The sequence below is a fragment of the Fundulus heteroclitus genome, chromosome 22, assembly GCF_011125445.2.
Source record: "Fundulus heteroclitus isolate FHET01 chromosome 22, MU-UCD_Fhet_4.1, whole genome shotgun sequence".
In the NCBI taxonomy this organism is placed as follows: Eukaryota; Metazoa; Chordata; class Actinopteri; order Cyprinodontiformes; family Fundulidae; genus Fundulus; species Fundulus heteroclitus.
The window spans coordinates 2271498-2287884 of record NC_046382.1 but is presented as its reverse complement, the minus strand read 5'-3'; the positions used below and the strand labels follow the sequence as shown (position 1 = coordinate 2287884).

At 42.9% G+C, this 16387-nt stretch overlaps 1 protein-coding gene across 1 annotated transcript in view; it reads left to right on the top strand.

Annotated features, from left to right (window-relative positions):
* Positions 1 to 375: 375 nt before the first annotated feature.
* The window catches only part of LOC118557025 (protein NLRC3-like), a 38593-nt gene continuing 22581 nt past the window's right edge, over positions 376 to 16387 (top strand). Inside the window, exons 1-4 of the mRNA XM_036125894.1 lie at positions 376 to 392; positions 613 to 732; positions 7480 to 7558; positions 7718 to 7940. Coding sequence (XP_035981787.1) covers positions 677 to 732; positions 7480 to 7558; positions 7718 to 7940 — 358 coding nt within the window. The 5' untranslated portion in view covers positions 376 to 392; positions 613 to 676. The remainder of the gene's footprint in view (positions 393 to 612; positions 733 to 7479; positions 7559 to 7717; positions 7941 to 16387) is intronic.

Sequence of the window (16387 nt, the reverse complement as noted above, 5' to 3'; positions counted from 1 at the left end):
ATGTTCAGTCAGAGTGGATCAATGTCAGTGGATGAAATGTTGCTCCATGGCTCCATCTAGTGGACTGATAGTAGAAGTACAGCAGCTGATGGCAGCTTCCTCTGCCTCTCACTGCTGTCTGACTGCATTCAGCTGATATGAAGCAGAGAAGAAGAGCCAATCAGAGGAGGAGCAGCTGATCTTTTTTCAGCACTAATGATGTAAAGGATGATCAGAGTTGATGATCAGATGAATGATGTGTGTTTCCTCTGCAGGTGAAGGTAGAAAGTGTGTGTGAGCTGATGTGGATGTGAATTCAGCAGCATGGATCAGCCTGAGGACAGAGAGGAGGGAGTCCCTCCCTCTAAAAGCACTCTGTGTGGGGAAGCTGAGAGCCAGAGCCACGCTCAGAGGTGAGATCAGCATCTCTAAGTGTCCAGAGCCCTTTTCACACAGCGTTCTCACTATATCAGGCCAGAAGAGACCAAGTGGTCCTGAAGCTGCTGCTGGTCCTCTTTGCTGCTTCATCCAGACTGAACACAGCAGCTCAGCTCAGTTAAACAGGTCCAGAATGTGGGCTGGTATGAAAACAGAACCTCACAGAATGTGTTTTGATCTTAATGTTTCTGTTAGGATCCATCAGAGACTGAAACCAGAACCAGAACCAGAACCCAGCTGTGTGTCCTTTAAGAGCGACATGTCAAAGGTTCTTCCTTTGACCTTCAAACCTTCTGGACCTGCATCCTCAGAGAGGTGAGCTGTATCTAACTGCTGTAACTGTGGAAACTGAGTCAATCTGAAATGTTTTTATTCCAACATGTGTTTAACGTGAGCTCAGCTCTTTTTCCCACATTTCTATGTTCATATGTGAAGTGGTGTGTGTTGGATGTTCTCCAGAACCACAGCAGTGAAAGTGGAAAGAATGGATGCTGCTATATCATGTTTACCAGACTCAGGCATAACCTCATTCTGGAGATGGGGTTGAAACTGCCACCCCGTTTCTTTGACTTAGGCAACTTTATTTGTCATTTTGTATGCACAGAGTGCGTACAGAACAAAATTCCGTTTGCATACAGCTTAAAAAATTACAGTAAATTGCAGTAAATTATAGGATAAGGTGCAGCAGTGATTTATAGTAAACAATTGAAATGTAAACAGTGTAAACAATGCAGGGGAAATAGACAGTGTGCGATCACAGTGTACAGGTGAGTATTATTAAAACCGTGCAAATATACGAATGTGGTACAGAGTCCATTTTGTGGCTTCAGCAGTTCCAGCAGTTCAACAGTCTGATGGCGACAGGGAAAAACTTTTGCAGAACCTGGTGGACCTGCAGCGGATGCCAGAAGGCAGCAGGGAGAACAGTCCATGGTGGGGGTGTGAGGGGTCCTTGATGATGTTTCGGGCTCGAGACACATTGTCCTTGATGGAGGGAAGAGGAGCCCCAATGATCCCTTCTGCTGTCCTCACCACTCTCCTCACGTTCTTCCAGTCGGTGGCACTGCAGCCTCCATACCACACAGAGAGACAGCTGGTCAGAATGCTCTCTATGGTGCTTCTGTAGAAGGTCGTGAGGATGGGCGGGGGCAGGTGGGCTCTCCTCATCCTCCGCAGGAAGTACAGTCATTTCTGTGCCCTCTTCACCAGTGACGTGGTGTTCACAGACCAGGTGAGGTTCTCCGTGATGTGCACCCCCAGGAACTTGGAACTTGGTGCTGCTGACCACCTCCACAGCTGAGCTGTTGATGAGCAGTGGAGCGTGGTGAGGCCGGTTCTTCCTGAAGTCGACGATGATCTCCTTCGTCTTCTCCACGTTCAGGATCAGGCTGTTGTCTCTGCACCAGCCCACCAGCTGCTCCACCTCCTCTCTGTAGTCCTGGTCGTTGTCGTCTCTGATCAGGCCCACCACCGTTGTGTCGTCAGCAAACTTCACGATGTGATTGGTGGTGAACCTGGGGATGCAGTCATGTGTCATCAGGGTGATCAGCAGGGGGCTCAGGACGCAGCCCTGAGGGGAGCCCGTGCTGAGGGTGATGACATCAGAGGTGTTCTGTCCGACCCGGACCGACTGAGGTCTGTTGGTGAGGAAGTCTAGCAGCCAGTTGCGAAGAGGTGTGCCGAGGTCCAGATGTTCTAGTTTTCCTACAAGGTGCTGTGAGATGATGGTGTTGAACGCTGAACTGAAGTCCAGGAACAGCATCCGCACGTGCGCGTTCTTCTCCTCCAGGTGTGCCAGGCTCAGGTGAAGAGAAGAGGAGATGGCGTCCTCAGTGGAGCGGTTCCGTCGGTAGGCAAACTTGAACGGGTCGAGTGTTGGGGGAAGACTGGGGACATTGTGCTCTTTTACCAGCTTTTCAAAGCACTTCATCATGATGGGAGTCAGTGCAACAGGCAGGTAGTCATTGAAACAGGTGACTTGAGGTTTCTTCAGCACCGGAATGATGGAGGCAGACTTGAAGCATGCTGGCACTATGGCTTGGTCCAGCGAGGTGTTAAAAATGTCTGTGAGGACACCAGCCAGCTGACCTGCACACTCCTTGAGCACCCGCCCAGGTATGTTGTTGGGGCCTGGGGCCTTCCGCAGGTTGACTCTCCTCAAAGTCTTCCACACGTCGGCGGTGTCAAGGCAGAGCACCTCCTCTTCCTGATGGGGGACATCTTTCACTGCTGGAGTGCTGTTCAGTGTCTCAAACCTCCCAAAGAAGTTATTTAGTCTATTGAGAAAGTCAGCATCAACTTCACCCACCGGGGGGAGGGCGTGTTGTATTCAGTGATCGCCCGTATGCCTTTCCACATGCTCCTGGTGTTCATTGCGTCATGGAAAAGCTCCTGTATTTTATTAGTGTGGTTCCGCTTCGCTAGCCCGATGGCACAGTTCAAGTTGGCTTTCGATGCCCTTAGTTCCTCCTGGTCACCAGACTTGAAGGCTGAGTTCCGAGCTTTTAGCGCTTGACGGACCTCCACAGTAATCCAGGGTCGTTGGTTTGCCCGGGTGATGATGGTCTTGGTGGTGCTGACGTCCTCAATGCATTTATTGATGTACCCTGACACAGTTATGCCGTACTCATCGATGTCAATCTTGTCATCATAAGTTGCTGCAGCTTTGAACTTGTTCCAGTCATAGCACTCAAAACAACATGGAGTGCCTCCATTGCTCCCTCAGTCCACACCCTCACCTGCCTCACTGTAGGTTTAGCTCTGATCAGCAGGGGCCTGTATGCAGGGATTAGCATCACAGAAAGATAATCTGAAGAGCCCAGGTGGGGGCGTGGGGCTGCCTTGAATGTGCCTTTTATGTTTGTGTAAACCAAGTCTAGAGTGCTCTCTCCCCGAGTAGCATCCAATCCACGTGTTGGTAAAATGAGGAAAACAGTTTTCATATTCATATTCGCCTGGTTAAAATCCCCATTAATAACGAAAACCCCCTCTGTGTGTGCAGATTGCAGCTCAGAGATTGTCTGATAGAGGACACTCATAGCCTCTTTTGTATTTGCGCTGGAGGGCACATAAACCGCTGTGATGATGACAACAGTGAACTCTCTAGGCAGGTAAAAAGGTCTGCAGCTAATAATCATAAGCTCTGTGTCCGGAGAGCAAAAATTTGTGACTATTCTAGCATTTTTACACCAGTTGTTATTGACGTAAGCGCAGAGTCCGCCCCCACGGGTCTTACCGCTGAGTTGTTTATTTCTGTCGCCACGGAAAGTAGCTAGCCCCTCCAGGCTAACAGTGTGGTCTGGGATTGTTGAGTTGAGCCATGTCTCGGTCAGGATCAGAGTGCAGCAGTCTCTAAACTCCCTCTTTGCAGAGAGTTAAAGTTGTAGATGGTCAATTTTGTTGTCCGGTGAGTGGACGTTGGAACGCAGGATGGAAGGGAGCGGCGATCTGAACAGGTTAACCTTTAACTTAACTGCCAAGCCTCCCCGGCAGCCACATTTCTTTGGCCGGCTACACCACTTCCATTTGGCCCTCCTTCGTCGTAGGCTGCTCGCCGAGTCCGCCGCTTCACAGGCCTCCGGGACTGAAACCCGTAGTAATCCGGAGCCGCATAAACAATCGAGCGTGGTGGTGGTTACAAGTCCAAAAACACTACATGACCATAACTCCAGCAGGCGCTGGCGGTCAAGTATTGATCGGCTGGGTAGATGAGTGGTTTCCGGCGAGACTTTTGACTGTTCTGCTTCTCACGAAGATCATAGATTATAGAGCCATGTTATATGGGGGAGGAATGAAATTAACTGACCTTAGGGTTAGGTACAAAAACCACTGATCTTAGGCCAGGAAAACAAATAATTAGGTTTAAACCCTCCATCAAGTGTAATACAAGGGTCAGACCTCTAGGGACAAACTACAAATACCTGGTTAGGACGATGAATTAAACCCACTGAACTTACGGTTAGGTCTAAAACACACCAAAGTTTGACTTTTGACTGTTTTTATCTGCTTTTAACATCTTTTGAAAAAATCTTTATTAATAATCTTTCTGAATGGACTTTATCTGTTTTTTTCCTGTGTTTTAGGTTTCCGTTGTTTTCTTTTATTTACTGTAATGCTTGTAATCATGCGATTTTTGTCATGGTTTGTTTTGCGTATTTTAGACTAATTGTTCATTATCCACTTCATGGCCATCTCAGCCACCTTCCAGTCACCACTCTCTGACCATAATTGGCTCCACCTTTACTGACTAATTATCCTAAAGCTATACTACCTGGTTCACTGTCTACAAATACCTGCCTGACCCAATCACGTCCTGACAGAACATCTCTTCCCTTCTCACTACATGCATGTTTTTCCTCCCAGTGATTGTGCTGCTCAGGGAGCTGATCACGTAGACCTGTTCTTGTCTGCTGTCACTAGTATTTTTAGTGCTTGTGCGCGCAACCTGTGTCCGGCAAGAATATCGAGTTCACAGATATCCATTAATTTCAGTACGTTCTGGCCAGTATAAACGCATTGTGTTTCCCTACCTCTAGACACCTGATTGAAATTATTAACAGGCCTCTGCAGCATTTGAGGGCTGCTAAAGGGTCATGCAATCATTTTCAGACTTAGACTTTAACTTAGACAACTTTATTGTCATTTTGTATGTACAGAGTGCATACAGAATGAAATTTTGTTGCATATAGCTTACAACAGAATAGCAAGAGTGCAGGTGGGATAAGGCAACAATACAATATACAGTAAGTGCAGTAGTGATCAGAATGTAACAATGCAGGAGAAAAACAGTGTGCAAGAACAGTGTGCAGAAGAATGTTCAACCGTTGTTCATGTGCAAACATAATGGTGCAAAAAGGCATTTGTGCAAAAATGCGGTAACGTTGAGTTGTGCACTATTTAAAAGGATAATGAAGGTTCGGCAATGTTGGTAATGCCAGATAATGATGTAATGATGCAAATGTGGTTCAGAGTCCAGTTTAGAGTTCAACAGTTCAAAAGTCTGATGGCAAAAGGGAAACAGCTGTTGCAGAACCTGGTGGACCTTCAGCGGATGCTGCGGAACCTCTTCCCGGAGGGGAGCAGATGCTCCAGTTTTTCCACCAGATGCTGTGGGATGATGGGATGAATACAACTTCACCCACCGGGGGGAGGGCGTGTTGTATTTAGTGATCTTCCGTATGCCTTTCCACATGCTCCTGGTGTTCCATGCGTCGTGGAAAAGCTCCTGGTTTTTCTGTCTATGGTTCTGCTTCGTTAACCTGATGGCACAGTTAAAGTTGGCTCTCGCTGTCCTCAGACTTGAAGGCTGAGTTCCATGCTTTCAGGGTAAGATGAACCTCCTAAGTCATCCAGGGTCATTGGTGTTCTTTGTGGTGCTGACGTCTTCAATGCATTTGATGATGTAGGCTGACACAGTCACGGCATACTCATCAATGTTTATGTTGTCCTCATATGTTGCTGCAGCTTTGAACGTGTTCCAGTCAGAGCACTCAAACAGTCCTGGAGTGCCTCCATTGCTCCCTCAGTCCACACCCTCGCCTGCCTCACTGTAGGTTTAGCTCTGATCAGCAGGGGCCTGTATGCAGGGATTAGCATCACAGAGAGATGGTCTGAAGAGCCCAGGTGGGGTCGAGGGGCTGATCTGAAGGCATGTTTTATTTATATATATATATATATATATATATATATATATATATATATATATATATATATATATATATACATATATATATATATATATATATATATATATATTACTAATTCCAGAGTGTTCTCTCCCCAAGTAGCAAAATCAACGTGTTGGTAAAAATGAGGGAGAACCGTTTTCATATTTGCTTGCTTAAATTCCCCAGCAATTATGAAAACACCCTCCATGTGTGCAGATTGCAGTTTGGAGATAGTCTGATACAGAACACTCATTAGTATTACTGCTGGGAGGGATGTAAATCGCTGTGATGTTAACAACAGTTAGCTCTCTCGGCAGGTAAAATGGTCTGCAGCTAAAAGTCAGTAGCTTGATGTCTGAAGAGCAAAACCTTGTGACTATTGTAGCATTTCTACACCAGTTTTTCTTGATGTAAAAACACCGCTGAGTTCTTTGTTTCTGTCTGCTTGGAAATGTGCGAGCCCTTACAGGCAAACGCCGTTGTCAGGATGACAGCGCAGCAGTCTCTAAACTCCCTCTTTGCAGAGACCTTGAATTGTAAATGGTCTATTTTGTTGTCCAGTGAGCGGACGTTGGAGAGCAGGATGGATGGAAGCGGCATTCTGTAGGGGTTAGCCTTTAGCTTAGCTTCTATACCTCTGTGACAGCCACGTTTATGCGGCTGGCTGCACCGCCTTCACTTGCTTCTCCTCCGGCATGTGCTGCTCTGCGAGTCCGCTGCATCTTCGACCCCTGGGACTTGTTCCTGGAGCACTCCGAAGCCACGTAAACAATCAAGCATAGTTGTAGTTACAAGTCCAAAAACACTATATGACAATAACTCCAGCAGGCGCTGGCGGTCAAGTACTGATCTGCTGGGTTGATGAATAGTTTGTAGCGAGTTTGGCAGCATTTTTTTATTAAAATGTCTGCAAGTTAGTCAGAGCTGTATGCCACCGCTGCCTTCAGGACGCCGCCGGAAGCAGTAAGGTGTGCTGGAACAGAGACACATATAGAACATCACAACAGAATAGTGGGCTCTGAGGGCCAGGGTTGAAGACCCCTGAACTAAACCACCTTAGATCTGGACATCAGAACCTGCTGAATGTTCCATTCATCCTGAAGACCTATGTGGACAGAACCTTCACCTCCACTGTCCCCAAACTCTGGGTTACTGTCTGAACCAGCATAAGATCTACTGACAGAGTGGACAGTTTAAAATGGGACCAAATATCGGATGGATGGTTTTAATTGCTCTGGTGTTCTTTTATTTATTTATTTATTTTTGTATTTGTATTGTGTTCATTTGATGCTCAGTTTTTCTGCTTTAAGGATTTTTACTGTGAAGGTTTTGCCAATTCATCTGTGAAAACTGGTGAATGAATATTTAATTCCTAATTGTTCTGGTTCCTCCACAGAGTGGACCAGCAGAACTCAGAGGTTCCCAGAGGTCCGTCTGCCCGGCAGCATCAAACCCAGCTGGACTCCATATTTATGGTCTGTACATGTACAACAACTACTTTTCCATCGGTTCTGTTCAGTCGTCTCCATGCTGGACTTTGTGGACCAGTGGACAGTCAGTCTGTCCAACATGGTTCTGATGTTTGGATCCATGATCTCAGTCTGATGTGTCCTTCATATATTATTCTGTTCCAGCTGCTGGAGGACAACATTGTTACTTTTGTGAAGAAGGAGCTAAAGAAGATCCAGAAGGTTCTGGATGACCCAGACTGCTCAGAGAGTCAGAGAGATGACGAGGAGGTGATGGAAGGTGAGGATGAAGAGCAGAGGAGCAGCAGCAGAGAGGCACTGATGAAGATCACTCTGAACTTCCTGAGGAGGATGAAGCAGGAGGAGCTGGCTGACCATCTGGAGAGCAGTAAGAGGATTTCTACAAAGATTTAACCTGATGGATAAATCACACATTTACTGATGTCTGAAGAGATGGAATCACATTTATTCAGATGATTTTCAGAAGATGTTCTTGTTTTGACCTTTTCCTCTGTGTTCCCTGGATCAGCCTTCATGTCTTTTTGGGGTAATTTGGTTCTCCAGTCAGCACCTGAGAATGTCTGAAAGAGACTAGATCTTTTCTGTTAGCCTATCCAAGTTACATTGACCAGGTTTCTTTGCAAAGAAATTAGCAGAAAGCAGAGAAAGAGATTGAGTAAGGTCAGCAGAGGAATGGAAAAGCAGAGTTTTAAGCAATCACCTTTTTCTGCTTGAAGATGTCAGATAGCCTTAAATAAGTTGGTTAAATTCTAGCTTAACTAAGTGTCAGGTCTAAATACCTAAAACATCATACAACACAGGGTGCCTGCACGCTGGGGTTTTCCCCAGTGAACGAGAGGGTGGCCTCCCTCCGCATTCGTGTGGGGGGACGGGTTCTGACTGTTGTTTACGCTTATGTGCCAAACAGCAGTTCAGATTACCCACCCTTTTTGGAGTCCTTGGAAGGGGTACTGGAGAGTGCCCCTCCTGGGGACTCCCTCGTTTTGCTGGGGGACTTCAACGCTCACGTGGGCAATGACAGTGGGACCTGGAGGGGCGTGGTTGGGAGGAATGGCCCACCTGATCTGAACTCGAGTGGTGTTTTGTTAGAGACATAAGGGTATATGTTCTGTCACTTTTTAATCCGATTTTGATGGATTAAAAGTGGGCGGGGCGATTAAAAAGGGGCGGGGCTTATTTTTTAATTGACCTTTTAGGTGATCACATGATTGTCACGTGACCCTGCTCGTGACCCTCATGTGACACCCTATCATTGACCCCTACCGTGACCTCCATATGACCCCTCATGTGACACCCTCATGTGACACCCCCCACATTAATCATTATTAAATTAATTATTCTTTTATTAATTGTATTATTATTATTTTCATTTATATTCATATCATTAATAATATTATTACTACTATCATTGATATTATAGTAATTATTTAATTCTGTTACGCATACCCAACCTTATTTAGTAGTATTATTGTAATCATTTAAAGTTATTTATAATTATTTAACTCCGGTATACATACCCAATCTTTTTATTAGTATTATTATAATTATTTTGAATTATTTAATTCCGTTACGCGCACCCAATCTTTAAGGTGGGAGGAAATCAGTCTTTGTTTCAGCCGTAAAAGCAGTCAGACTCTGAATACTTAAAGTTTCAAAATAAAGATTAAAAATAAAAACTATATAAATCGTTTAGACGCATAAGCTTCCCCATCCGGAATCTGTACATAAAAAGCTCAGGGTTCTCGCTCGGCTCAGAATCCTGCGATGCAACCCCTCAGCTCTCCCTGTAAACAGCAAGCGTTACTGATCGCTTACCAGTTGCAGCTTACAACATAATAAGTCCATACACTCTACAGGTCTCTGTCAGTTTGAGGGTCATAAGTTCACTCGGTCAGTAAGCAGTTAAAATAATACTCAACCTGTTCGAAGCGCCGCGCGGGAGGAGACACAAGGGGGGAGATGTCGCTTTCTCTCAATCATCTGACCCCTCAACACAAAAACTGTGTCTTTCTCTACAACCCTCGCGCTGTCATGCTTAGTATTTATAAATAGCGGACACCCTGTCACAAAAAAAAAAAATCGACAGGATGTTGTATTTCACGCCTTTACGTATCCTAAAAATCCCCATCACGCGGACAAACACAATGCCTGTATTATCAATAATGTATATATATAAGGCCCCCTTCCCCTCCCACCTAATCGAAGGCATATACGGTGACTCCTCCGAAAAATGTCAAAAGACATTTATGTGTGAAATGTTTGTCTCCCCTTTATTATAACTTTTTTGTTACCATCAAGGCTCAGTATAAAATTAAGCGTTGTAAAAATGAAAAAATGATTGAACTTTTTGGTGCTTACTGCTGTTTCTTGTTCTTCATTCAATTTTGCACAAATATCCTATTTCTCATCCGTACCCCTCCCCCATTTCCGACCCCCTCCCCCACTTCCGGAATCCATACCCCTCCCCCATTTCCGGTCCCCTCCCCCACTCTAGGAATTCAAAACTGACACAGATTCAACAAATAGGATCTTCTCACCAACATGGCAATCAAAGGCGGGGCTTACCGGTCGATGGTTTCTTCCGCGCAACTCCAAGACAGGCTCAAGATAAAACAACTCCGGTTATGTTTCTGCTTGACGCATCGCGTGACAAGATGATAGCAGACCAGATGTCAACGCTGTTCTGCAACTGTTGCAACTGGAGAGATGTTTTGGGTGATCAAGAAAGTGGTAGCTTTTTAGACCCGCCCTCCTCACAACACCCGATACCGCCCCCCCTTCAACGTTAACCACACCCCTTCTCAGTATAAAAAACAACCGGGCAGACCGATCGGAACATCCATGCAACTTCACTGACCAGACTTTTAGCATCTGAAACCATGAACAACTACGCGGTTGAAAGAACTACAGCTTCAACATCATCGCAGCATGGCTCCCCGGACAGCGACAAATTCTTTCCGGGACCGTACCACCCTCCTTTCCCCTCGCCAACCCCTGAATCCTCTTCCAAACTCGACAGCGACAGCGAGAGTCTCCTCACATCGCTGCAGAGGCGTATCGACGACTGGGCTAATGCCCCCGGAGGCATGCATGTACGGCCCGAGTACTTTGTTTTACGGGATGAGAATTCCACGCTTCCAACCACACTTCCAGCCAGGCTTCCAGCCATGCCGTCTCTGTCAGAGACCCAGGAGGAAGATTTACAAGTGCTGAATCTTCCACCCACCCCTGAGGTATCCCAGGACTCACAACTACCCTCGGGCCAAGGAGATCCAGCCTCCCCAGACCCTTCTCAACCCGAGGATACGCTGCTTCCATCCAGCCAAGGAGAGACTGACACCGGCGCCGATGAATACAATGGATGGAAGCGCTTCGGGTTCATCAAAGCGGTGAAAACCGTGGTGTTTCATCTTTTGAACGCTGCGATCGGAAAATACATGCACGGTAAATGTTATGGGTGTAATAACAACCGTCCTAGTCAGAGAGACCATGAATGTTCGGAGCTGCTTCAGAATGGGTTATTTGAACGCAATTACAAGGGTGTAATGCGACTACTTTATAACGCACGTTTCTTCGATGCCGTTCAACGGTTTCTAACCGCTCACAACATCCACCAAGACAACCACACAGTCAATGCCGTCGTGCAGGCCTATCTGTACGAATTGACGATGGTCAAACGGGTGCATGACCACATCAACGAGGTGTATAATCAGCTGGTTGAAGAAAACTATGAATTAAAAGATCAACTTGAAACCATCACGCAGTACTGGAGGGGATGCTGAAAACCAGTGCATGCATGTTTTCTCATATCTTTCTTTAATATATATTAAAGTAGTGTTTTCTACAATTAGTTTGTGATATATTAAATGAGTGTTTTTTAACATTGAGTGTGTGGTATATTAAAGTAGTGTTTTCTACAATTAGCTTGTGATATATGAAATGATTGTTGTTTACAATGAGTTTGTGATATAATAAACAAATGTAATTTCTTTCCTCACTCCTTATGTTAATAAAAAATATATAAAACCCAACTACATTCTTTCTACACTTTTCTTTCAACTAGAAAAAAAAAAATCTAAACATCTAAAATGGTACCACTACCATTCGTGTTTGTAACAGTGTTTTGAAACTCCAAATGGGCTAGCTAGGAGCACTGTGTATTTGTTATATGTTAAGCAGCAAACTTGCAGGCTATACTCTGTCTTTCTGAGTTACCACCCTTAGATTGGTGGTGTCTAAACTTTTTCACCCCACCAGTCAAAACGGTCAAGTGGAAATTACTCAAAATTGTATTTGCAGGTAAAACTGTTTCAATTTTACGCACTGTACAAGAAAACCGAGTTGTATGTAATCTGTGTCCATCTACCTCTAGTTTTGAGTTTCGAGCTAAATTTGTGCCATTCTTGAATTGAGGTTGAAGAGAAATTCTTTTTAAATGGCCCCTGGAAATAGTTTAGGCACCCCTGCCTTGGGCCGTTGCCTACTAGGCAATCCCGTGGAGGCGTTGTGGACAACTAAGATAACATCCGCAGGTATTATAATCACAACACATGTCCTCAGCCGCGCTTCTCCCCTTGCGCCTGTTCTCCGTCTCACTCAGCGGAGTTACAAAAGAGAAGCCGGCATGCACCTATGTAAAACCCAGTAAAATACATTAATAACAGCTTTTATCTGCAGCTCATTTTTCCATTGTCTGCCTAGAGAGCTTATCTCTAAAAATTAAAAAAAATCCCCGAGCCTATCGTTCCACTTCCCGCGTTACTCTACAAAGAGCAGAATAACTTAAGGGAATATTGTTTTGCACAACATGATATCTAGTGAAAACTTCAGTTTTAAAAGAAGAAATAACTTAATATAAGCAGGTCTGGAAATCAGTTAAGAGCCTGGTGCAAAGTCTTAAAAGCAGCATCTCTACATGTGTGACAGCTATCCCGTCCCACAAGCACATAAGGGTATCAGATATTAATTGAAGCACAACTTCTCTTTTACCAGAGATATTAAAAGTGGGGTGGAGAACATGACAGGACATCTGTGTTTTTAATGTTGATTTCAGAAGTCTTCCTGTTGCAAAACATTACCGTTGTTAATTATGAATATAGGCTAAATATATTTTCCTTTCATTACTTGAAGTCTGAAAACATTACATATCTTTTTTTTTTTCTAATACTGACTACTTGTCATTTTATGCAAATATGATAATTTGGTTAGTAGTTTATAAGATAAAACCAATCAAGCAAATACTTCTAAGTAGTGTATAAACATGTTGAAGAAGTTTTGCAATGGTATATTTCTTTTCTAAAATGAAAATTGGTAGAAACTGTCATGGTTTAGGTTTTTTGGTCCGGCTTTTTTCCTGTTTTTATTTTTTTAGTTCCTCCCCTCACTCAGCTCAGCCTCCAGATTTGTGCGGGTAATTATATTTCTGATTCATTTTTAGTTGAAAACGGCACCCCTCAGGGGAGTTAGTCCAGTACTATTTTCTATTATGATAAACCTGACATAGGAAAATCACTTTTTGCAGATGACGGGGCAAAGAGGAAGGAATATGTTGTAAAGAAAGTTCAGGATGCTATTGATTGTAGTGGAAGATTGGTCTTTGAAATGGGGATTTAAGTTATCTGTTGAGAAATCTCAATGTTTTTCACGAGAAAGAAAGTCAAAGAAGATATTTGTCTGAAATTGTATAAACAAAGATTAGAAAGGGTAAACGTTTTTAAATTCTTGGGGTTTGACAGTTTGCTTACGTGGAAACTATTCAATACTAAGAAAGTATTGAATATTATGAGGTGTTTAACAGGAAGTTTATGGGGAGCTGATCGTATGGCGTTGAAAAATGTAGATATTGCATTAGTTAGATCAGTTCTAGATTACGGTTGTATTGTTTTTTATTCAGCTTCTAATTCATCTTTAAAAGGTTGGACATAATTCAGGCTCAAGCGTTGAGAATATGTTGTGGAGCAGGTTGGAAAAATGCCATTAAGTCTTAGAAGGAAACAGTTGAGGGCAAATTATTGGGCTAATTTACAAAGTCAAAAAGAAACACATGTAACAATAAAAATACTAAATGAAAGTTGGGAAAGTAGTAAAATTAAAAAGGAGGTATTTAGTAAGGGAATTATTCAGATAATTGAGGAGTTAGGGATCAATAATTGGGCCGTTAGTCTACCTTAATGCCGGCTATACCATCATGGTTACTACCTCAAGCTAGTGTTGATCTTTCTTTATTAAAAAAGATTAGTTCAAGCAATAACATGTTAAGTATACAAGCTTATGTGAACACTTTGATACATGAGAGATATGGGTATTATGTACATGTATTCAGGGATGGGTAAAAAAAATCCAGAGAATGGAAAAACAAGCTGTGCTTTTGACATTCCTGAATTAAAAGTTAAGGTGTTTAAAACTGAATATTTGTCAGTTTATGCAGCATATTACTGGGAAGCATCCATAGTTTCAGCATTCCAGAAACTGTGGAACATGTGCTGTTTGAGTGTATTAAATACTCAAATCAAAGAATGGATCTAAGGAATGGAACAAGAAGGAATCAAACAACTGAACATTACAAATATCTTCTCAAATAAATACGGAAAGATGGTGCTTAAGATCATGTCATCTTATCTACAACAAACTGGACTAAAACTAACGATTTAAGGAAAAGTAACTAAAGATCAAGTAGGCGGTGATAATGCATTATTTGATTGCAAGACACCGGTAAAAAAAAGAAGAAGAAGCTCACCCTCCACTCCCTCAGCAATCTGTCACACCTGTTGGGCACTAATCAGTCAGAAGTAAAAGGCACCTCTCCAAAATAAGTCACTGACTGAAATGTTACTTGAGTTAAAGTATCTGAAATGTCTTATGTATGAAAATTACTGTAAAAATAGATGTATTTAATGTAATAAAAAGTAAGAAGTAAAACAAAGCAAATGCAGTTTGAATGACATTTTAGTAAACTTTAAAAGTCAAATTTACTTGAAATAATATAAACACCCAAGTGCAGGAGAAATTAGACAGAAAACACAACCTTTTTGTAAGCTTTCAGTTTTCCTTCTTCAAGTAAGGTCAGTGCTATATACTTTAAAATTGTACACAACCAAGTGCAGGTAAAATTTAGACCAGGGGGTGTATACTAAGAACACGGTTAATTGATAAACCAGTTCCAGCCAACCTACAGGAAGTGGTAAACCTGCTAATAGATACACCTGCGGGTTATCATTGAGTTAAGAAAACTCTCTGCTATTAGATGCTTTACCTATACCACAAGGTTAATTTAACCTGCCCTACCACTGAACCAGCTTCTTATCCTGTTGGTGGTGATGAACAAGGTCAGGCAAGTCCCGACTTTGTGGCAGTCAATCAGTAGGTGGGGTCAAAACACTTGCGAGTCTGCCTGTGATTCCGAATGGGAATCACTGGCGAGTCTCTCTTTTTGTAACGAGTAACTAAACCAAACATTGAACATGTATTGGAGTAAAAGTATGCAATTAAGATCAGAACTATAGTGAGGTAAAAGTTATCAAAAAATGTTATACTTGAGAAAAGTATAAAGTACTCCAAAATATACTTAAGTACAGTAACGAAGTAGAAATACAACACTGCTGGTTTGTTCCCTGCTTCAGCCGCTGGATTTTCCTGCCTTCATCCGTACCTCAAGTTTTGTTCGCTGCTTCATTGCCTGGATCTCCTGCTGCCCTTGTACTACAGCAACCTTGCATCTCATCTACATTTCTCGTCTCATTCTGATTTCCTCATCCACCAATCATCTCTCTTTCAATAAACTATAGTTCAGAAAAAGTTCATCCAAAGATAAATTTATAACAGAAACAAGTTTGGTTTTAGTACGGTGAAAATATTTTAATTAAAGGTTGTCAATGCCTATAAAATAATGAGCAAGGTGGGACAAGGGAAGGTGGAAAAACATCCCTGACAGAAGTAATCATATATTAGTCATCCGTCTTTGTTTTTTGAAAGCTGAACTCCGTTGCTTTTACAAAAGCATTTTTAAGCTTTACCGGAGCATAATTTGTTGTTTTAATCTTACTGCTGGCTGGATTTTTCCCTTTTATGCGGTATAACTACAAATACATGCACTACAAATACGCACAGTTTGCTAGGTTAACGAATGACTGCTAAACCACAATGTTTTTTTTGTTTTTGTTTTTTTTTTACCTGGGCACAGCCACCTATGGAGCTGGTCTGCCACTACCCTCTCTGGCATAGAACGTTTGTCTGCGTTCTTTCTGTGTCCCTGCTGTCTTCTCTAACCCCCACTTTTCCTCTCCACTGCTGCTACATGCTGCAGTCAATGACACAATGCAAGCGATTGTCCACTGTAGCAAAATCTTAAATCCCTTTGAGATGCTATTGCATCACATTAAATAGAACATTCATGCTTGAAAACCTGCCAATGTGGCTGAATTAAACAATTCTGCCGAGAAAAGTTGGCCATAGTTATTCCAAAATGATGTAAAAGACTCATTGCCCGTTATCACAAACGCTTAATGGCAGGCAACGGAGGAACAACCCTTTGTCAGGTTCAGAAGGCCATTTCTTTTTCACATAGGCTCAAGCTGTTATGTATAGCTTTTTTTTTTTAAATAAGTGAAATCATCATCTCAAAAAGGCAGACTGTCACACATTTGAGTTTGTCCTACGTTAACTAAGACCAACAAGCACATCACAAAGGTTTAAAGTTAAATAAAAGAAACTTGACAGTTATGAGCAGTAGTCTATGCTGTATCTTTATATATCCCTCAATACATGGAATCATCATTTGAAAACAGCATTTTGTATTTACTCTGGTTATCATTGTCT